Source organism: Gopherus flavomarginatus, chromosome 3 (assembly GCF_025201925.1).
Source record: "Gopherus flavomarginatus isolate rGopFla2 chromosome 3, rGopFla2.mat.asm, whole genome shotgun sequence".
Taxonomy (NCBI): domain Eukaryota; kingdom Metazoa; phylum Chordata; order Testudines; family Testudinidae; genus Gopherus; species Gopherus flavomarginatus.
This window is the reverse complement of record NC_066619.1, coordinates 171,160,020-171,180,435: the sequence shown is the minus strand read 5'-3', so window position 1 is coordinate 171,180,435 and position 20,416 is coordinate 171,160,020. Positions and strand designations below refer to the sequence as shown.

The 20,416-nt window shown below is 40.4% G+C and overlaps 1 protein-coding gene across 2 annotated transcripts in view; it reads left to right on the top strand.

The window, feature by feature from the left end:
* The first annotated feature begins 237 nt into the window (after positions 1-237).
* The window catches only part of EGF (epidermal growth factor), a 101,580-nt gene continuing 81,401 nt past the window's right edge, over positions 238-20,416 (top strand). For both annotated transcript variants that reach the window (XM_050943263.1, XM_050943262.1), the window contains exons 1-2: positions 238-831; positions 19,388-19,519. In XM_050943263.1, the coding sequence (XP_050799220.1) occupies positions 705-831; positions 19,388-19,519 (259 nt within the window). In that variant the 5' untranslated portion in view covers positions 238-704. The remainder of the gene's footprint in view (positions 832-19,387; positions 19,520-20,416) is intronic.

Sequence of the window (20,416 nt, the reverse complement as noted above, 5' to 3'; positions counted from 1 at the left end):
GCAGGTACCTGCTAGGCACGGAGACACTGCTTTTTTTAAATACTGAGTATTTATTATGCATGGTGAGATATCTGCACTTTGGCTGGCTTCCCTGTAGTATAGAACTGACAACATTACTATTTGCAAACACAGGCTTCACTCAAGTGGCACTAAAAAGAGAAGAGGTGGGGCAAGCACAGCTTTAAAAAGGAATGGGGAGTCATTCCAAGTTAGTATATAAAGAGAAACTATGTTTTAGGAGGGATAATACCTATAGATAGCTACCCCCAAACTCATTTAAGGTCTGTGGTGGGCAGTTTCACAGCTTTTCTGTTTTTAAGATTTATTCCACAGCTTTGCTTGTTGCAAGGAAATTTGCAGTGATCCTCTTGAGCTTTGCTTTTAAGCTGTGTTGAATTTGTGGCAAAGATGTCAGGCATTTCATACTTGACTTAAAAAAAAAAAAAAGAAAAGAGAGAGAGAGAGAAAACATTGTGTGTGTGGAAGAAATCTTGCTGGAATTTCCTCAAAGGTTGTAGTAGGGACTGAAGTGACAAGAAAAGCAAGACAGGGATAAAAATCTGTGGTGGATTGTGAAAAGATGTCCCATTGCATAAAGCTGGCTGTTGTAGAAACACTCTGGGAATACACATGTTCATCTTGTCGTGGATATGACTGAGTACAAGCAAGTTGCTCTCTATTGACAGTTCAAAAAGCATAAGATTATGTTTCTCGTACTTACCGCTTTTTTGCCAGTATTTTTCAAAATTGATTTTGTTAGCCTCTCAGCTTTACAGCACTGGAACTGTCCCAGGGGATACCGATTGGGGAATGAAAACTCCACTTGTACAGGTAAGTAAGTGACTTCTACTTTAGACCATTCAAATGTTAAGGGAATCTACATTTTTTATCCTTTTACCTGAGTTTCGTGTACTTTTGGTTTTTACATAATGTGTATGCGTTACTATGATTGGCTCGATAAATCAGCTCTTATATATTTTTGTTTCCCACAACTAACAGGACTGCTATTCCTTTATCTTTATACCAAAACTAGCCAATGCCAATTTAGCTATTTGAACATAATCTGTAAGAGAGAGATTAATATTATTAGTCAAGAGATTTGAACTGTCCCTGGTTACCCCGTTCTGTTTTTATATGTGTCTCTGTAGTTAGTGTGTGTGTGTGTGTGTGTGTGTGTGTGTGTGTGTGTGTGTGTGTGTATATACATACATTCACATCTCTCTCTCTCTCTCTGTCTATATATGTATTATTGTGTGTGTGTGTGTGTGTGTGTGTGTACACATATATAGAGAACTTTTAAAAAAAGATATCTAGCTTACATCTCACGCTACATGAGTCAAGGATCTATTTGGTATCATGTTATGCTAAAAGGCACTGATGAAAATGGATGTCATAGTAATATTAGTTTCACTCACAGTAAAATTAAGATATATGAACTGGGAGCCCTTTCTCCTGACAACCTGAAATTGAGAACAGAACTTTAAGATTGTGGAAAGGCAGAGCCAGTGCTGTATTGGGCTATATGGCAAGGGAAGGAGGAAAAGGGAGGAAGTTTTCAAGGAGATAACCCAAATATTAGAAGCTAACCCCTTTTCTTGGTTTTCTAGTGCATCAGAAGCTCTGACTCAGTTCTTGACAAGATTCCAGTGATTTAATAACAGGTGCCTCTTGGTATGTTCTGCCAAGAAATGGCAACTTGTAAACAGAACACAAAAGCTTGCACGCTAAATGTCTTACTGTTAAGAGAAAAGGAGCAAGGCGTACAGCTACAAGGTATACAAATAATAAACTTACCTGAAGGCTTTTCACAGACTGAGGTGCATTTCATCACTCCTTTGGCAGTTCAGTATGACGCCTAAACACATTGTTTGGGCCCTATTATGTCCTCACTTACACGAGAATAACCCTATTGAACTGAAGGATGTTTCCTGGGTATAATTTAGAGCAGATGTTGGCCATTGAAGTTTAAAAGTCTATAAAGATGCATTCTTTCTTCTTTTTCTTGCAGTTAACTCAGCTGCACATTTACTTTATATTTATTAATCTCCAGAAAAGTGAGAAATGCTTTGCTGTCTCCTCTTTTTTTCTCTAGAGAATGAGACATACTCCATTCTATTTTTCATACTGTACTGGGAGAGATTTCTTTTTTAAACATCACCACAGCAACTGGCGAGTAGCTCAGCAAGACACTGAGGAAACAGTCATACAATCTGTAGCTATAAAGTCTTTCTGGGTAACCTGGTAGAAGTATGTATTTTGTGCAGTAGCTAAGCCTATGAGTAGATTATGGGATCATGGATGTTGTATGATGTCAAGTAACATGTTGCTGTTCAGAGTATATAGAAATTGAAATGAAATGGGCTGGAATCTGCCCTCAGTTATAGCCTATTGGGGTTGTGTGGGTGTTATTGAGGGCAGAATTTGGCACAGCGCATAGCAGTGAAGAACAACACTTATGTGGAATGGCTTTTGATCTTTTAAATCCCTCTCTTTATTTTCTTGTGACATAAGATTTCAGTTGTGTGACTGTAGAACTGTTAATGTTTGAGTCTCTGCAATAATTACACGAATCCGATTAGCAAAGAAAAGGTGCTGTGCAAACATGTGCCGGGAAGCTGGGGGCGGATGCTTGAAGGCAACTGAGGGGACAAATGTGGAGAGTGGGTCTCATGACTCATACTGGCAAACAGTGAACAATGACAATGCTGGATAGGGCTCGACAAACATCTTTGTCATCTGTAGGTCATAACAAATATATCGGTTATTAATCAGTGCTTCTGACAGTGTCTGTTTTCCTGTTAATGTATCAGCATCATGTCAGCTGTAAAGGCCTTCACCAAAATGAGAAGGCAACAACTCAATAATTAGTGCTTTTTGCAACAGCTCTCTCTTTAACAGAAAGAACACAGGCTTTTCTAGATTTGTTGTTCAATATTATTACTACAGATTCAGGGCTAGCCTGTGATATCCTTATTCACACTGTAGTACTTTACTCCTTGAATTATTCCGTTGATTTCAAGGGATGTTCCAAGATCAGGGTGCTACTTAGTGTAAGTCTGGCCCTAAATATTTTAAAATAGCTTTGTAAGGCAGTTTATTGGAATCCACCAAATCAATGAATGGCCCTGCCTCCTCAAATGAAGGAGGGACCACAGAGCCCAGAACTCCATAGATTATTGTGAACAAGCAATAAAAAAACAAGTAGACCAAAACAAGGGCTTATTCGGTCCCTGGACCAAATCTTCTGAACTGTAGGGGAGGAGGAGTATGTTATATACTGTATTCTGTACATTATAAAGTTATGACACCATTTACAACAAATTAATGGTTTTAGGCCCTGAACTCTTGTGGGTACGGAAGCACCTAGTCAGATTGCAGGACTGGGGCCTTAGTTACCAGTTGGTAACTACACACACACACACACACCCCTACCTTAGTGAATACATGTAAACTTTCACCTGTACAGGAAAAGCAGTTTCAGCCATACAAGCGTGGTGCTCCTTTGTACCACAATCAGAATGCATACCCCCGTCAGGTTTCTAGAGGAGCTTTAATTCCCAGCACAGTAGATGATCATTTATCTGTATCACTCATAGTTTTGAAAGAGCTGCAGTACATGTGCTACTGCAGTTGTTTGCTTATGTTTATTAAGTTTCTGCCAGACATGCTAGTTAAACATTTCACCTTCATAATGCATGATAGGAATCTCGAAAATACTTAACAGAAGATATTTTCCACAGGGATCTTATCACTGAAGTCAACTGAAAGACTCCCACTGACTTCAGTGGGCATTGGATCAGGCTTTATATGAATAAATATCATCTTTATGGATTAAAATTTGGAGCATTGTTGAAAATGAGGTATGAACAAGAAGTAACCAGGAAATATTGGAAACTAATATCACATCTCTCCTGGGGCCTTCTGCTGGAAAGTGCAAAGTGCTCTCAACTCACATTGACTTCAAGGGTAACATTTCTTGTCTAAAGGAACTTTGGATGGTGTTTTACTAGGGGCAGGTCAGTCAGGCTGATAGAATGAAGCTATCTTAGCTTTCCCCATCAGTATTTTGTTTGGTGAGGAGTAGCAGGCATTAGTGTTGTGTCCAGTCTTATGTCAAGATTTTCAGAAGTGGCCAGAGATTTTGGGTGCCTCAGAATTTAGGTGTCTAGCTTGAGACACTTTTTAAAAGGCCTGATTTTCAGAAAGTGCTGAGCTCTTTCAAAAAAAGGGGCAAAAATAACAATGTGATTTATCTTGGAAAAAGGCAAGCTAATAATAATAATAAAATTAACAGTGCATTCAGTAACAGAGAAATAAGGGAAGTAATGATTAGAGCTGGGTGAAATTTTTCAGACAAAATTTTTTTTGAAGAAAAATGCAGATTCAGGTTGACTGAAACATTTAGTGAATTCTTGCTGAATTTGCCAAATTGTTTTGATCGAAAAAACAAAAAAACACTTTAAAAAAAATTGACACGGTTAGTTTCAGTGTTTTTGAAATGAAGCATTTTGATTCAGAATAACTTTTTGTTTTAGAATGGTAGTTCAGTTTTATTTAAAAAAAACCCCTCAAAAATAAACCTGCATTTTGGGCTCAATGAAATGTTTTTTGTTTGACCCAAAGCAATTTTAAAAAAAACTTTTTTGGCTGGTCAAAACATTTGAAAAAAATTCATTTCATGTTGCCCTGAAATGAGTTTTTAAAAATTTTCAGTTCAGCCAGTAATCCAAAAAATTGATTACTTGCATAGCTCTAGTAGAGATGCATCAACATTGGATGTTTGATTCAGAACACCTGTAAGGGCTGTGTATCTGAATCCCTGGATACTAACTTGCCCTTATAGTTTATTTTCCTGATCCATCCCCAAATTGAAAATAGCCTGTTTGCCAGTTCTGGCCCAGAAATAACCATGCTCTTGAGATTTGGGTCCAAGATTGAAAAAGTCTTATGAGTACAGGTTTCAGAGTAGCAGCTGTGTTAGTCTGTATCCGCAAAAAGAACAGAAGTACTTGTGGCACCTTAGAGACTAACAAATTTATTTCAGCATGAGCTTTCGTGAGCCACAGCTCACTTCTTCGGATGCATAGAATGGAATGTTCCATTCTATGCATCCGAAGAAGTGAGCTGTGGCTCACGAAAGCTCATGCTGAAATAAATTTGTTAGTCTCTAAGGTGCTGCAAGTACTCCTGTTCTTTCTAATGAGTACAGTTTCTCTCTGTGAGATTTCTGCCATTTTCAGTTGATAGCCCTTAAAAGCAGCTTGAGAGATTTTGCACCATTGATACTCAGCCCAAAACCTGATTCAGTTTCATATCCAAACCAAAGCTTAAATTCACTCTGCTTTCAGATTCAAGGACCACCTCCTTGGCCCTATTCCACTGAAAAAGTCCGAGGATCGATAACCTTTGTATCATACTTACATGGCTCCTGTTATCATAGTATATCAGAACCTCCTGATCTTTAATATATTTATCCTCACAACACTCCTGTGAAGTAGGGCAGTGCTATTATATCCCAGTTTTACAGATGGGGGCCTGAGGCACACAGAGACTTAGTGACTTGCCTACGGTCACACAAATAGTCTATGGCAGAGCAATATAATATATGCATGTAGTATAAATGCATTAAACCTGGGTCCATCCTTCCTTCTGGGAACAATGGACAGGTGATATACGTGTTTGAATTATTATTATAGCAAAATCAGGATTCCTATAAGTGTGCTAGGTGCTTTACTGAGTGAATGAAAAAGATATAAGTTCCATGGGGCAAGAATCACCAGGGTATTGCTCATGTCTCTTAGATTGGCCACCAGTGCTTTATTGCTGTGGGTGCAGTAGTAGATGCAGTCCAGATGTAAAGTTAGCAGAACTATCAAGCGTATCACAGCTCACTGTGTTTTTGCATATATTTGGATTAGCCTTGGACATATGGTGTATCTGTCAAGAGAAACTGGTCAAGGTCCACATGTCAAAGGAAGGTTAAGAAGCTGACTCTTGGGGTCTTTTTACCAATGCCCAGTAGAAATATTAGCCTTGATCCTCCACTGCATCTGAGCTCATGTGTAGGGGGGGTGAACATTAGGAGCTCATTATGGCTCCCTGATTCTGGGTTGGCAGACTCCAGCATGAGGTAGAGAATCTAAGGCTGCCGTGACTTATACCAATGAGGTTCCCAGTGGAGCTGGGGAGGATCAGCAAATTGCCTGTTTCTTTCCCCTAACCAAATGGCTGCCTCTGCTTTGCCAATGTCTTCTCCCCCCATGCTGAGAGGAAGGCAACTTGCACAGCTTTATGCCAGTGGGGAGTCTCCCTTCCACTGGAGATTTCTCTGCAGGTCTGAATGGCACACAGTAACCCAAGTAGAATGAGAATCTGGCCCATAGTCTTTTACAGATGGACAAGCAGCACGCTTGTTTATTTTGCTTAATTAATGCATCAGAATTGATTTTGACACCTGCTCCTTAGATTCCACCAGCCTGTGACTCAAGAGGTCTGTGTTACAGCCTCAGATTGACATGCCAGTTTCTGCTGCTACTTCATAGTAGTGCAATTTCTTTTTTCATTTCTTGCTCTCCTTAGGCCTTTAAACAGTACAATTTTAGCATAAGAGATCACCCCTGGGATTTTCTTCATCCTTCAAATGAATTTTACGTTTTTGCTTGTTGATAAAATTGTGGTGGTGACTAGATATAATGGGCTGAATTAATGTCCAGTGGAACTCCACAGGAGCCAAACTTCAGTGAGGTCGCATTTGTAAGTAAATGAAGGCAGATTGACTCACAGCCTTCACACACACACTGCTTCTCTGCATCCCTGCCAAGCATGCTAATGCTTCACCTTCTCTGTGCAGAGCATTTCTCAGGACTCTCAATAAACTAGAATATTTGTGTGTAAGGGCATTCAGCACTGCCAGCATCATGATGACATGATTCATCGTTTTCACCAATTCTCAAGGCATCCTCTGCATAAAGAAGTCTTTGAGTACAGAGCAGCACCTCATTCTTCTATTTAGAGCTGCCTGTCAGAGCACTGCAGACAGCCTTTGTGTTCACTAAGCCGATTTCTTTCACAGGGAAAAGTTCTCATTAGTTGTTGCTGGGATACATAAAGCAGCTCCAGCAGGATGTCAGCTGCACTTCCCCTTGGCACAAATAGTGCAGGTGTAGGAGAATATGTATGTTGTACCTGGTGGGCAGTTTTAGCATCAGTTTCTCCTGCAGTTTAAGAAATAACCTTTTTACTTCTTAAACTTTGCACAGAGAGGAGCAACTCTATTCAGTACTGGGCTATCGTTTATTGGTACTGCAATACCGCTGAGAACATACACGGAGACCCAATACATTCAGTAGTCCCCCTGTGTAATACTGGCACCTCATCTTTGCCATTGTAATAAACGTTCTCTGATAGCAGAACTGAGTTATTAATATGCCTCCGATTTTATATTCAACAATTATTCTTTAACTATAGCATGCTTTCAGTTAAGGTGCTTGTTGACTCATCAAGGTGTGTGTGTGGGATTTTCTTTTTCATATGAACGTTGGTGATGATGAAAGGTGCCAGATTGACAGCTTTAAACTCTGAAATTCCCCGTCTGTCCGCAGAACATATACAACAGAGGGAAGTGTAAGTTCTCTCACCTTGACCAGCCAGTGTGCCCTTACCTGGAGGAACTATTTCTTAGATTCATCGAGTTTAAGGCCAGGAGGTACCAGTAGATCATCTGGTCTGGCCTCCTATATAACACAGGCCGTTACATTCCACCCAGTTACCCCTGTTTTGCGCCTAACAACTTGTTTTTGGCTAAAATACATCTTCCAGAAAGGCATTCAATCTGGATATGAAGGCATCAGCAGATGAAGAATCCACCTCTTCCCATGATAGTTTTTTCCAGTGGCTAATCACGCTCTCTGTTAAAAAATTATGTCTAATCTCTAATTTTAATTTGTCTGGTTTCACCTTCCAGCCGTTGGTTCTTATTATCCTTTCTTTGCTAGAGTTAAATGGTCCTGTAGCCCATTAGCAGTCCCTCAGATGATCCAGTCCCTGCAGATGGGAGTTACAAGTTGATCTCATTAATGAGAATGACACTCACATACACTCCCCACCCCTTTCTAGTGCTCCTATGAGAGAATACATCACCAAAAGTTGATAAGAACAAGAGGATAAGTTCCATTTATAATGCTGGGATGAGTCATCAATTATATTGTATATATGTCAGCTGGTCATGTCTGACAGAAACACTGGTTTCTGGGAGGGGATATTAGTTACCAATTTTTTTGGTGGTTGTCTTACCTGTTGCTCACAGGTGCTTTTCACTGGTACTTAATTTGCTATGTCTGGTATATGATGTAATTTGGCTCTTGACCCTCTAGACTGAAAGTGTTCAGTTAAGTGGTTACTCTGATAAGACAAATTACTGGATGATTCAGAGGGTTTTGGAATAGATATTTGATTACTCACCAAAAATTTAAAATCAGCTTTTTGCTGTGTATTCTCAGACTCATTCAGAGCTTGTTTTTACATTGTGGTAGTGTGGCATTTTATTTGATGTCAAACAACATTATGTTGAATGACTAAAGGCTTGTCTTTGCTCTGTATATTTGATGAAAAATATTAAAATTCACTGTAGTTTAGCCTGTAAATATTCCTCTTTGAAACACTTTCTCTCCTTTTATTCTCTCTGCATCAACTCCTTAGCCAATCTCAGGGCTGCAGGCAATGTGAGATTGCAGTGTGAGCCCCCGCCCCAACCCTCATTCTCCTGTGGTATACATGGATTACTCCCTCTTTGCCAACAAACAGGCAAACATTTTTCATGGCAATTGGTGGCACAGCCTCAGAAAAGCTGTGACTAGCTGCTGGCTACTTGTAGGGTGATTTACTTCACTGAGGAAAGGAAAGGTTGCAGCAGAACAAATAGGAGCTGCTGCTTGGATTGTCAATATTGGACTATTGAAAATGCATTGCATGCAGCCTTTATCCACCCCTCTTGCTGCTCTGTGGGGCCCAGCTGGGTAGAGCTTGGTAATGCAGGACAGTTGCCATATTCTTGATCCCTGTGTGGCACAGAGTGGCACAATAAACCCATCCGAGCTAATGTATCCTTCGTTGCTTCTGTTTTAAATAGAGATGGGTAATTAAATCACAACAAATGAAAAGTACTTCACTTAGGAAGGAAAAATCAAATGCACAACTACAAGACTGGGAATAATGGGCTCTGTGGTAGCACTGCTGAAAGGGATCTGGTGATTATGGTGGAGCTCAAATTGAATATGATGCAACGTGATGCAGTTGTGAAAAAAGAAAATATCATTCCGGGATGTGTTGTATGTAAGACAAGGGATGTAATCGTCCCACTTTTCTCAGTATTGATGAGGCTTCAGCTGGAATACTGTGTCTGATTTGGGGTGTACACTTTAGGAAAGATGTGGCTAAATTAAAAAGAGTTCAGAGCAGCGCAACAGAAAACACCATCCTGGCCACTATGGATGTAGAAGCCCTCTATACCAACATTCCACACAAAGATGGACTACAAGCCATCAGGAGCAGTATCCCCGATACTGTCATGGCAAACCTGGTGGCTGAATTTTGTGACTTTGTCCACACCCACAACTATTTCACATTTGGGGACAATGTATACCTCCAAGTCAGTGGCACTGCTATGAGAACCCACATGGCCCCACAGTATGCCAACCTTTTTATGGCTGACTTAGAACAACGCTTCCTCAGCTCTAGTCCCCTAATGCCCCTACTCCACTTGCACTACACTGATGACATCATCATCATCTGGACCCCTGGAAAAGAAGCCTATGAGGAATTCCACCATGATTTCAACAATTTTCATCCCACCATCAACCTCGGCCCTGACCAGTCCACACAAGCGGTCCATTTCCTTGACGCTACTGTGCTAATAAGTGATGGTCACATAAACACCACCCTTATACCGGAAATCTACTGACCGCTATACTTACCTGCATGCCTCCAGCTTTCATCCAGGACACACCATACGATCTATTGTCTACAGTAGGAGTCGGCAAACTTTCAGAAATGCTGTGTTGAGTCTTCATTTGTTCACTCTAATGTAAGGTTTTGTGTGCCAGTCATACATTTTAACATTTTTAGAAGGTCTTTTTCTATAAGTCTATAATATATAGCTAAACAATTGTTGTCTGTAAAGTAACTAAGGTTTTTAAATGTTTAAGAAGCTTCATTTAAAATTAAATTAAAATGCAGAGCCCCCCGGACCGGTGGCCATGACCCGGGCAGTGTGAGTGCCACTAAAAATCAGCTTGTGTGTCGCCTTCGGCACGTATGCCATAGGTTGCCTACCCCTGGTCTACAGCCAAGCTCTAAGATACAACCGCATTTGCTCCAATCCCTCAGACAGAGACAAACACCTACAAGATCTCTATCAAGCATTCTTACAACTACAGTACCCACCTGCTGAAGTGAAGAAACAGATTGACAGAGCCAGAAGAGTACCGAGAAATCACCTACTACAAGACAGACCCAACAAAGAAAATAACAAAATGCCACTAGCCATCATCTTCAGCCCCTAACTAAAACCTCTCCAGCACATCATCAAGGATCTACAACCTATCCTAAAGGAATGATCCCTCACTCTCACAGACCTTGGGAGACAGGCCAGTCCTTGCTTACAGACAGCCCCTAATCTGAAGCAGATGCTCACCAGCAACCACACACTACAGAACAAAAACACTAACCCAGGAACCTGTCCTTGCAACAAAGCCCGTTGCAAACTCTGTCCACTTATATATTCAAGGAACACCATCATAGGACCTAATCACATCAGCCACACCATCAGAGGCTCATTCACCTGCATGTCTACCAATGTGATACATGCCATCATGTGCCAGCAATGCCCCTCTGCCATGTACATTGGCCAGACCAGACAGTCTCTATTCAAAAGAATAAATGGACACAAATCAGACATCAAGAATTGTAACATTCAAAAAATAAAGTTGGAGAACACTTCAACCTCCATGGTCACTCAATTACAGACCTTAAAGTCACAATACTCCAACAAAAAATCTTCAAAAAGAGACTCCAATGAGAAACTGCAGAATTTGAATTAATTTGCAAACTGGACTCCATTAAATTAGGCTTGAATAAAGACTGGAAGTGGATGGGTCATTACACAAAGTAAAACCTATTTCCCCATGCTAATTCTCCCCCCGTCCCCCGCTGTTACTCACACCTTCTTGTCAACTGTTGGAAATGAGCCATTCTGATTATCACTACAAAAGTTTTCTTTTCTCCTGCTGATAATAACCCCCCTTAATTGATTACTCTTGTTATAGTTAGGATGGCAACACCCATTTTTTCGTGTCCTATCTGTATATATATCTTCCTACTGTATTTTCCACTGCATGCATCTGATGAAGTGGGTTTTAGCCCACAAAAGCTTATGCTCAGATAAATTTGTTAGTCTCTAAGGTGCCACAAGTAGTTCTTGTTCTTTTTGCTGATACGAACTAACACGGCTACCACTCTGAGAAATGATAATAGATTTAGGAAATCTGGTCTATGAGGAAAGGTTAAAAAGGCCTGTTCAGTCCTGAGAATAGACTGAGGTGGACCTGTTAACAGTCTTCAAATATGTAAAAAGGAAGTAATTGTTCCCCATGTCCACTGAAGGTAGGACAAGTAGTAATGGACTTAATCTGCAGCAAGGGAAGTTTAAGTCAGATATTAGGAAAAACTTTAACCACAAGGGTAGTTAAGCTCTGGAATAGGTTTCTAAGGGAGGTTATGGAGTCCCCATCACTGGAAGTTTTTAAGAACAGGACAAACACTGTCAAGGATGGTCTATTTGGTCCTGACTCAGCACCTCTCGAGATCCCTTCCAGCCCTACCTTTCTATGATTCTATAATTTGATCCTCCCAAATGGCAATACTGCTGGCACTCAAATTAAAGGCCCAAATCCTGCAGTCTTTATTCATTTGAAACTCTCATTGTCAGTGATAAGTGTTTTGACTGACAAAGGGCTACAGGGTTTCGTCCCAAGCATCCTAGATGCAGCTTCCTAATAGCTATAACTATTCTAAGAATCTGCTTAGCAACATGTTGGAAGGAAACTTTTGTTGAGGTTGCTCTTTTGTCTAACTTATTTCAATGCATGTACGCAATGAAGGGACAATGACCTGCTTGACCTGGCCTAACACTGTGAAGTTTAGGGGATGTTCAATGTAGCATTTTGCAAAGTTCAATGTGGTAGGTTAATAACCTTCATGTAGAGGTTTAGGAAGAAGGAAAGGAAGGCTTTCTTTGCAAAGGATGCATATTGAAATAAATGATATACAAAAGGACAGCATGGTAGGTATCTGTCTCAAAAGACTACTATCAAAATCAATCAAACAACCTGATGTTTCAAAAGAAAACTTTTAGAAGAAATTGAGGAGAGGGGCTTGATATATAATAATTATTACTAAGCTTTCTGAGGAAATAGCTGTCTAGCCAGAGACTTATGAAGTCTCCACTACTGCAGTGTACGAGCACCTCGCAAACAGTAATGAACTTATCTTCACAACAAACCCAGGGTCTAGGAAAGTTGTTATTTCCATTTTGCAGTTGGGAACTTAAGGAACAAAACAACAGTACTTCCGTTGTATAAAGATGGCATAGAGCCAAAGTAGCAGTTCTGTGCCCCTTCCACTCAGTCCCTGGTGGAGGGCTCTTGTCTGAGGGATGAGTGGCATGACCTGGGTGAATCTTTGCTCCAACTATCTCCAGTTGCCAGAACAGCATATTTGGGCATCTGGGTGTAAATTAGAGCAGTCTTTAAGCTACCGTAACTACGCTAGGGAGTTAACAGGCCTCAGAATCCAGGGAGATCATAAAAGTGGTGTAAAAAACCACCTGTGCCCCATGCCTCCTAGAGCTGTGCTAAGCACATTTCAAACACTGCTCAGAAGCTGGATCAAAATGTGCTGTTTATTTTCCTTCAGTGTGCAACATATTGAGAATGAAATAAAATGGGGCACTTTGACTCATAGTTCCTAGATCTGAATGCCAGTGTCCCTGGCTCTGGAATTCAGTTCTCCCATTGGTCTGACAAAGTGAGAGTCCATTCACCTATAGGGCAGAGTATGTTGCTCATTCATTTTTCAGACTTATGCCTAAGTGCTCATGGTAATGGCTGGATTATCTTTAGGGCTAATGTCATCCAGCATAATATTATGCATAAAATATATGTAAATTTGTCCAGTGACTGATGGGCAGATTTAATGTATTCAAAATAAAAAAAAATGATGCCACTGATTCTGTCACTAGACTTTGTATTGGTAGAGAGCAGCAGGAAGTACGATTTTATGGTTCTCTTTTGTTTTATGTTACAGAGTTCCTGTGTGTAGCCAGCTAAGCATGTTGGCAATCCGCATGTCAGCTCTGAACAATCAGTACATAACAACATACTGGTGTGTGATTCGCTGTATATTTGAGTAAAAGGCTTATACATGGGTAGTAGGCATTTCTTGTTTTTCTCTATACTGGGCAACTACAGAACTTTTGGGGTTGGCTTTGTGTTCAGTATTATTATTTGTCATGTACATACTGCTGTAAGGCTCATGCTGTCTAACTCAGGGAAATATAATACACCGAACAGCAGTTTAATAAACAATAGGTGCAGATATTGGAGCAGATACTCCTGCTTTATGCTAGGAATTTGTTTTAAGGAGAAAGGGAAGTTGCTTGTCACAAGAGAAGTGGGATGCAGTTCAAAGCATGGGGGCAGGATGGCATGATAGAAGATGTGAAGCAGAGATCGGGGGAAGAGAGTTTGAAGGGAGCAAGGGGAAATGAGTTTAGGTCTGGGCTATGTTTTCAAAAGTCTCAATTCAGCCTTCACTTCTGTGCACAATCACTTGTAATCACCCTTTTTGATGTTTTATCTCTTATTTGCATAAGTTCTAGAACTTACAAATGCAAAATCCAGTTTCATGAAGTCGATGCTTAGTTTGCACACAGAGAGGATTTGTATTTGTAAAGTCTGTTGTTTTTGCACACAGGTGATAGTGTGAGAAACCTATACACAAAAATGATTTGTGCACACACAGTAGTGCATGTCCCAAGGGAAGCCACATTTTAAAATGTAAACCTGATTTATTTTACCCACTGAGGGGCAGCTTTTCCTTCACAGCCCAGCCGATAAGAAAAGGATTGCAGCACTTCCTAACATAGTTACCTTATACTGACTGTTCTGATTCATACATATCTGAAGCACTGAAAGTTGCTGCCTCTGTGGCATCTGCTGTTGATGCCTTTGTGCTTGAAGACATTGGGGCAGAGGTTACACTCTCTAGTGGCTGAAATGGAATTACTGAGGAAGAGGAATGTAGAAGCCAATAAAAGTGGAAATGAGATCACCTGTATTGGTTCACTTCCATGTAAGCAAGGTAATTTATTTGCAATTAAAAAAAAGATAGAAAAAGGAAATGTAACACCTAATATTTATCATTTAATGCTGGGTTTGCTCCACCTGATTAATTGGAGAAATTGTTCAAGAACAGCTGAGTTTTGTGAAAAACTTGAACCTTTGTTATGATGCAAAGTTCAAGGTCAGTTTCTTGAGTTATCCGGAGAGGAAGTGCAATAGTGTGTCCCTGATTATCGAAAGCATTTTCAATCAAGTCTCTCTACAGGTATACTGAGATGCATGACTAGGAGTTTTCTTGATCATATTTGAACTAGAGGAGTAGTCACACAGCCTTCAGTGAATTCCCAAAGCCCTCTTTCAAATTGCACTGGGCTAAAATTAAAATTTGGGATGGGTTCTCCAGGTTTTCTCTTGTTTAGTTGTTGCAAAGTCTAGGCAAGAATATAGAAGGAAAATCCTCAGCAACCTGTGCAGTGACTATAATTCTCTGAACTGTATTCCTGACGTTTTAGGAAAAGATGTGTTCAGGAGTTAATGTCCTTTTTGTACTTGCAATCAATCGCAACCCTTTTTCAAATGCTCTCTTGCTGCATTTTCAGTTTGTTTGTTTACTTTCATGTATTTACCGTGTTGATAAATCCGCAGAAAGAAGCCTTTGATATACTTTTTTCTCCCTTCATAATGTCCAGAAAAATGGATTTTATGCAGGGTAAAAGTCATTAATTAAGAGCACTTTAAGTCTGTACCAGTTAGCTTCCTCTGGTGTACGCTAACAAATACATAAGACCCTGATGGTACTAAGCGCTGAACACCTACTGAGTGTCACCATCAACTACATTTGATTTCAATCGGAATTGAGGCTCTCTGTATTTCTGTGGATGTGCTCTTCACACGAGTGGTCCCTAAGTGTTAATTCCTTTCACCATATATACCCCAAATAAAACTTGTTCTTCAGGAATGACCTTGTTTTCCAAAATTCCTTCACTCTTGTAACTGTTGCCTCAAGCCTCAATAATATAGCATAAATACATCAAGCATTTTGTTGATTCCTGAAGGCTCTAGACCAGTGGTTCCCAAACTGGGATTCACGAAATGTTACAGGGGGTTCTTGGGAAAAAAATCTCTAATGGTGGACAGAGTTGTCCCTAGGGATCCCAGGCAGCACGGGGCCAGCAGCCTGGAGCTCCTGGACTTCCAAGAGCTACGCAGATCAACGCAAGCATATCTATCAACTGAGGAGATTTAAACTTCTAGACGCCTTATAAGAAATGGAAAGGAAGGTGGATTTTTTTTGCTGTTTTTAAAATTAAATAGGCAGCTAGAATTGTTTTTAAAATTATTATGAAGAACAAGTTTAAGCTTTGTTGTAACGTGCGCTGTTTGCTTGGACAACTCAAGACCTGAATGCTTGTGTAGGAGGAACTCTTTGAGGTGGCTTCTTAAATACCTTCATGCTGTTTCACATCTGATACTCCTTGATGAAACATAGGAGCCTTGTCTCATAACAGGCTTATTCAAAGTGATACAAGCTACGAAAGTGAGATCTTGGATGAGTGTTGCCATTTTCATAATGTAATAAAATACTGTAATAATAAATAATAAATAATAAAAAATAGTGTGTAATAAGCATGTCAGAAAAGCAAATTTTATATTCCCAAGATCACTGCTTTTATAATTTATACTCTGGTAAAGGAGAAAATCCCTGGAAATATTCATTTTTAGGAGAGGGTTTGCGAGACTTGACATTTTACTGAAAGGGGTTCACAGGTTGTTAAAGTCTGGGACTAGACTAGAGTAATCTAGACTGTTCGAGACTAATCTGTCAGTTAGAAGTCAGCGTTTCTAACTGATTCATTAGTTGCACTGGATTGGTGTTTGGTTTGGGCTTGTTGTTCTCAGAACTCAAAGGATCTGATTTTCTGTGCAAGACTCAGCTGAATCCCAAATGTACTAGATCCAATTTGAAATGGGAATGCCTTGGCATTCAGGCATGTTTTACAAAGCCTACTGCAGAAGGGAAGGTTGTGATGGGAGAACCACACAAGTCGGGCAGCTGGTAAAATTCATTTAGCAAATTATAATGTCAACTCCAGAAACAAGAGCAGGGGACAAATACATTTCTTTCGTCTGCGAAGCTACTGAACATTAGTTTAGAATGGAGAGTTGTTAGTTATAATAGATAGAAGGGGGTTTTCCCTGGCTTGTGTTATAACCTTAGTCCCAGATTTGGACCTTAGCGTCCAAAATATGGGGGTTAGCATGAAAACCTCCAAGCTTAGTTACCTGCTTGGACCTGGTACCTGCTGCCACCACCCAAAAAATTAGAGTGTTTTGGGGCACTCTGGTCCCCCTGAAAAACCTTCCCTGGGGACCCCAAGACCCAAATCCCTTGAGTCTCACAACAAAGGGAAATAATCCTTTTTCCCTTCCCCCCTCCAGGTGCTCCTGGAGAGATACACAGACACAAGCTCTGTGAATCCAAACAGGGTGAATCTCCCTCTCTGTTCCCAATCCTGGAAACAAAAAGTACTTTCCTATTCCCCCAGAGGGAATGCAAAGTCAGGCTAGCAATCCAACACACAGATCTCCCCTTGATTTCTTCCTCCCACCCATTCCCTGGTGAGTACAGACTCAATTTCCCTGAAGTAAAGAAAACTCCAACAGGTCTTAAAAGAAAGCTTTATATAAAAAGAAAGAAAAATACAAATGGTCTCTCTGTATTAAGATGATACAACACAGGGTCAATTGCTTAAAAGAATATTGAATAAACAGCCTTATTCAAAAAGAATACAAATCAAAGCACTCCAGCACTTATATTCATGCAAATACCAAAGAAAAGAAACCATAGAACTTACTATCTGATCTCTTTGTCCTTACACTTAGAAACAGAAGATTAGAAAGTAGAACTACTTCTCCAAAGCTCAGAGACAGCAGCCAGGCAGAAAACAAAACTCAGACACACAATTCCCTCCACCCAAAGTTGAAAAAATCCGGTTTCCTGATTGGTCCTCTGGTCAGGTGCTTCAGGTGAAAGAGACATTAACCCTTAGCTATCTGTTTATGACACGCCCCCCAAATTGCAGACAGTGGGGAAGCTCACTGGCGGCGATTTCCTTCTAGAACTTTAAAATAAACAGATTACTACAACACATGCACCTTTACATATACTACTAAGTATATAACTAACAGACTTCTACATTTTAAGAACACTTTTTAACTACTGAATTCTGGGAAACTCTCACGGGAGAGTGCATTAGCTACTTTGTTAGAAGCTCCTGTGATGTGTTGAATTTCAAAATCAAAATCTTGGAGAGCTAAACTCCAACGAAGAAGTTTCTTGTTGTTCCCCTTGGCAGTATGAAGCCACTTTAGTGCAGCATGGTCAGTTTGTAGTTGGAACCGCCATCCCCAAACATATGGGCGTAGCTTTTCCAGGGCGTACACAATGGCATAGCATTCCTTTTCACTGACTGACCAGTGACTTTCCCTCTCAACCGCTGCCACCATGTTATAACCTTAGTCCCAGATTTGGACCTTAGCGTCCAAAATATGGGGGTTAGCATGAAAACCTCCAAGCTTAGTTACCTGCTTGGACCTGGTACCTGCTGCCACCACCCAAAAAATTAGAGTGTTTTGGGGCACTCTGGTCCCCCTGAAAAACCTTCCCTGGGGACCCCAAGACCCAAATCCCTTGAGTCTCACAACAAAGGGAAATAATCCTTTTTCCCTTCCCCCCTCCAGGTGCTCCTGGAGAGATACACAGACACAAGCTCTGTGAATCCAAACAAAGTGAATCTCCCTCTCTGTTCCCAATCCTGGAAACAAAAAGTACTTTCCTATTCCCCCAGAGGGAATGCAAAGTCAGGCTAGCAATCCAACACACATATCTCCCCTTCATTTCTTCCTCCCACCCATTCCCTGGTGAGTACAGACTCAATTTCCCTGAAGTAAAGAAAACTCCAACAGGTCTTAAAAGAAAGCTTTATATAAAAAGAAAGAAAAATACAAATGGTCTCTCTGTATTAAGATGATACAACACAGGGTCAATTGCTTAAAAGAATATTGAATAAACAGCCTTATTCAAAAAGAATACAAATCAAAGCACTCCAGCACTTATATTCATGCAAATACCAAAGAAAAGAAACCATAGAACTTACTATCTGATCTCTTTGTCCTTACACTTAGAAACAGAAAATTAAAAAGTAGAACTACTTCTCCAAAGCTCAGAGACAGCAGCCAGGCAAAAAACAAAACTCAGACACACAATTCCCTCCACCCAAAGTTAAAAAAATCCGGTTTCCTGATTGGTCCTCTGGTCAGGTGCTTCAGGTAAAAGAGACATTAACCCTTAGCTATCTGTTTATGACAGCTTGTCCCCTACAAAGAAATCACTGAACAAATGCCTTGTAGCAACAAAGAAGCTATATAATGTGATTAATGGAATGTCATTCCTTGTGGTCACTCTGAAGCCTAAAATGTCAACTGAGTCAGCATGCAACAATGAAAATAGCTGCATATATGGTTTAGAATTCTTTTTGTTCAAAATATCACCAGGTTTCATGGCCTGTTAATGTCCAATTTTGAAGTTCTCAGCCATTTTGACTTTATGAATTACACCTAAGCAGCTTACAGCTAGAGAGAGGCATGTATCTATGCCTCTAGACCATTGTGATATCAGAGGTAACACAACCAATCACCCACCTTTTCTCTACGGCTAGTTGCATTTCAACAACTTCAGCACAACACAACCCACTCACAACAACACAACCGGCACACACAATAACCCCAAATACACGCATGCCCTCTCTGCGCAAAGCCACAGACTCATTGCTAATGATACCATATCGTCATCCCACTCTTTTAATAATGGGAGATTAAAAATATGTAGTTAACATGTTATAGTATTGACTAGCTGACTCATATACATGCTTTCTTAAGGTATTTTGTTCTGTTTTGCTTGCTGAATTCTCCTGTATGTACTTGTATTTCAGATATTGATGAATGCCTTGAAGGTGGTCTAGGTACCTGTGGCCAAACTTGCGTCAATGTTCCAGGGTCCTATCTGTGCTCCTGTTTGCCTGGCTACACTCTGGATAATGACAAGTGGTCCTGTTATGCTGATGGTAAGATAACATTTTTAAATGGCTGAAAGGAGCTTTATAATTTTATCTATCCATTTAGCATCAGTTCACAATGCAAAAACATTCCAGGCTAGTCTGCTCCCAGCACTGACTTGACATAACTCAGCTACTGGACAACGAGTGGGAAAAAGTCATGTGCTGATTAAATAACTGCCACAGCTAACATAAAATTAAAGTGGAAAGTGAGCTTACTGGAATGGGCCCATGCTCTGGTGTTAGCGTGACAGTCCACATGCAAAACATAAAGTGTGGTTGTGGTTAGAAAAATGAGCATGTAAAAATAAGTTCTTCTTACTTAACAGACCTGCTCCATGTCTCTATGAAGAGTCATAGCATCCATCCATTCACCCATCCCTCTCCGAACTAACCCTCCTAATATTATCCCTCCCGCCCCCAAATCATGGCACTAACATCACATTTGCTGCCATCACACTGTTCACTCTGTCTGTATGTTCTACCTCTTTCCCTTATCCTCTGTCTGTCTTGTCTATTTAGAATGTAAGCTCTTTGGGGCAGGAACTGTCTGCTCCTTTGTTTGTACAGTCCTAGTTCAATGGGGTCCCAGCCTTGGTTGAGCCCTAGGCACTGCCTTAGTAAACATGATTAAAAATAACTTCTCTCATGTCCAATACTGTAGTATCTGAGCACTTATGACCAAATCAAGTTTGAATACATTTTACACCTGGTAACTTCCCAGTGCCAGTATAGCTAAGGACGACTGAACTGGATTGGGTCTGGCTCACAAATCAACAACAGAATTGTTAGCTCTTTTCTAGCTTTAGCATCTTCCTCATACTGCTGATGAAGTGTGAGCCAGAAAGAAACAAGCTTGACTTTTGGCTCCCCAGCTAAGGTCACAAGGCTACAAGCAGCTACAGC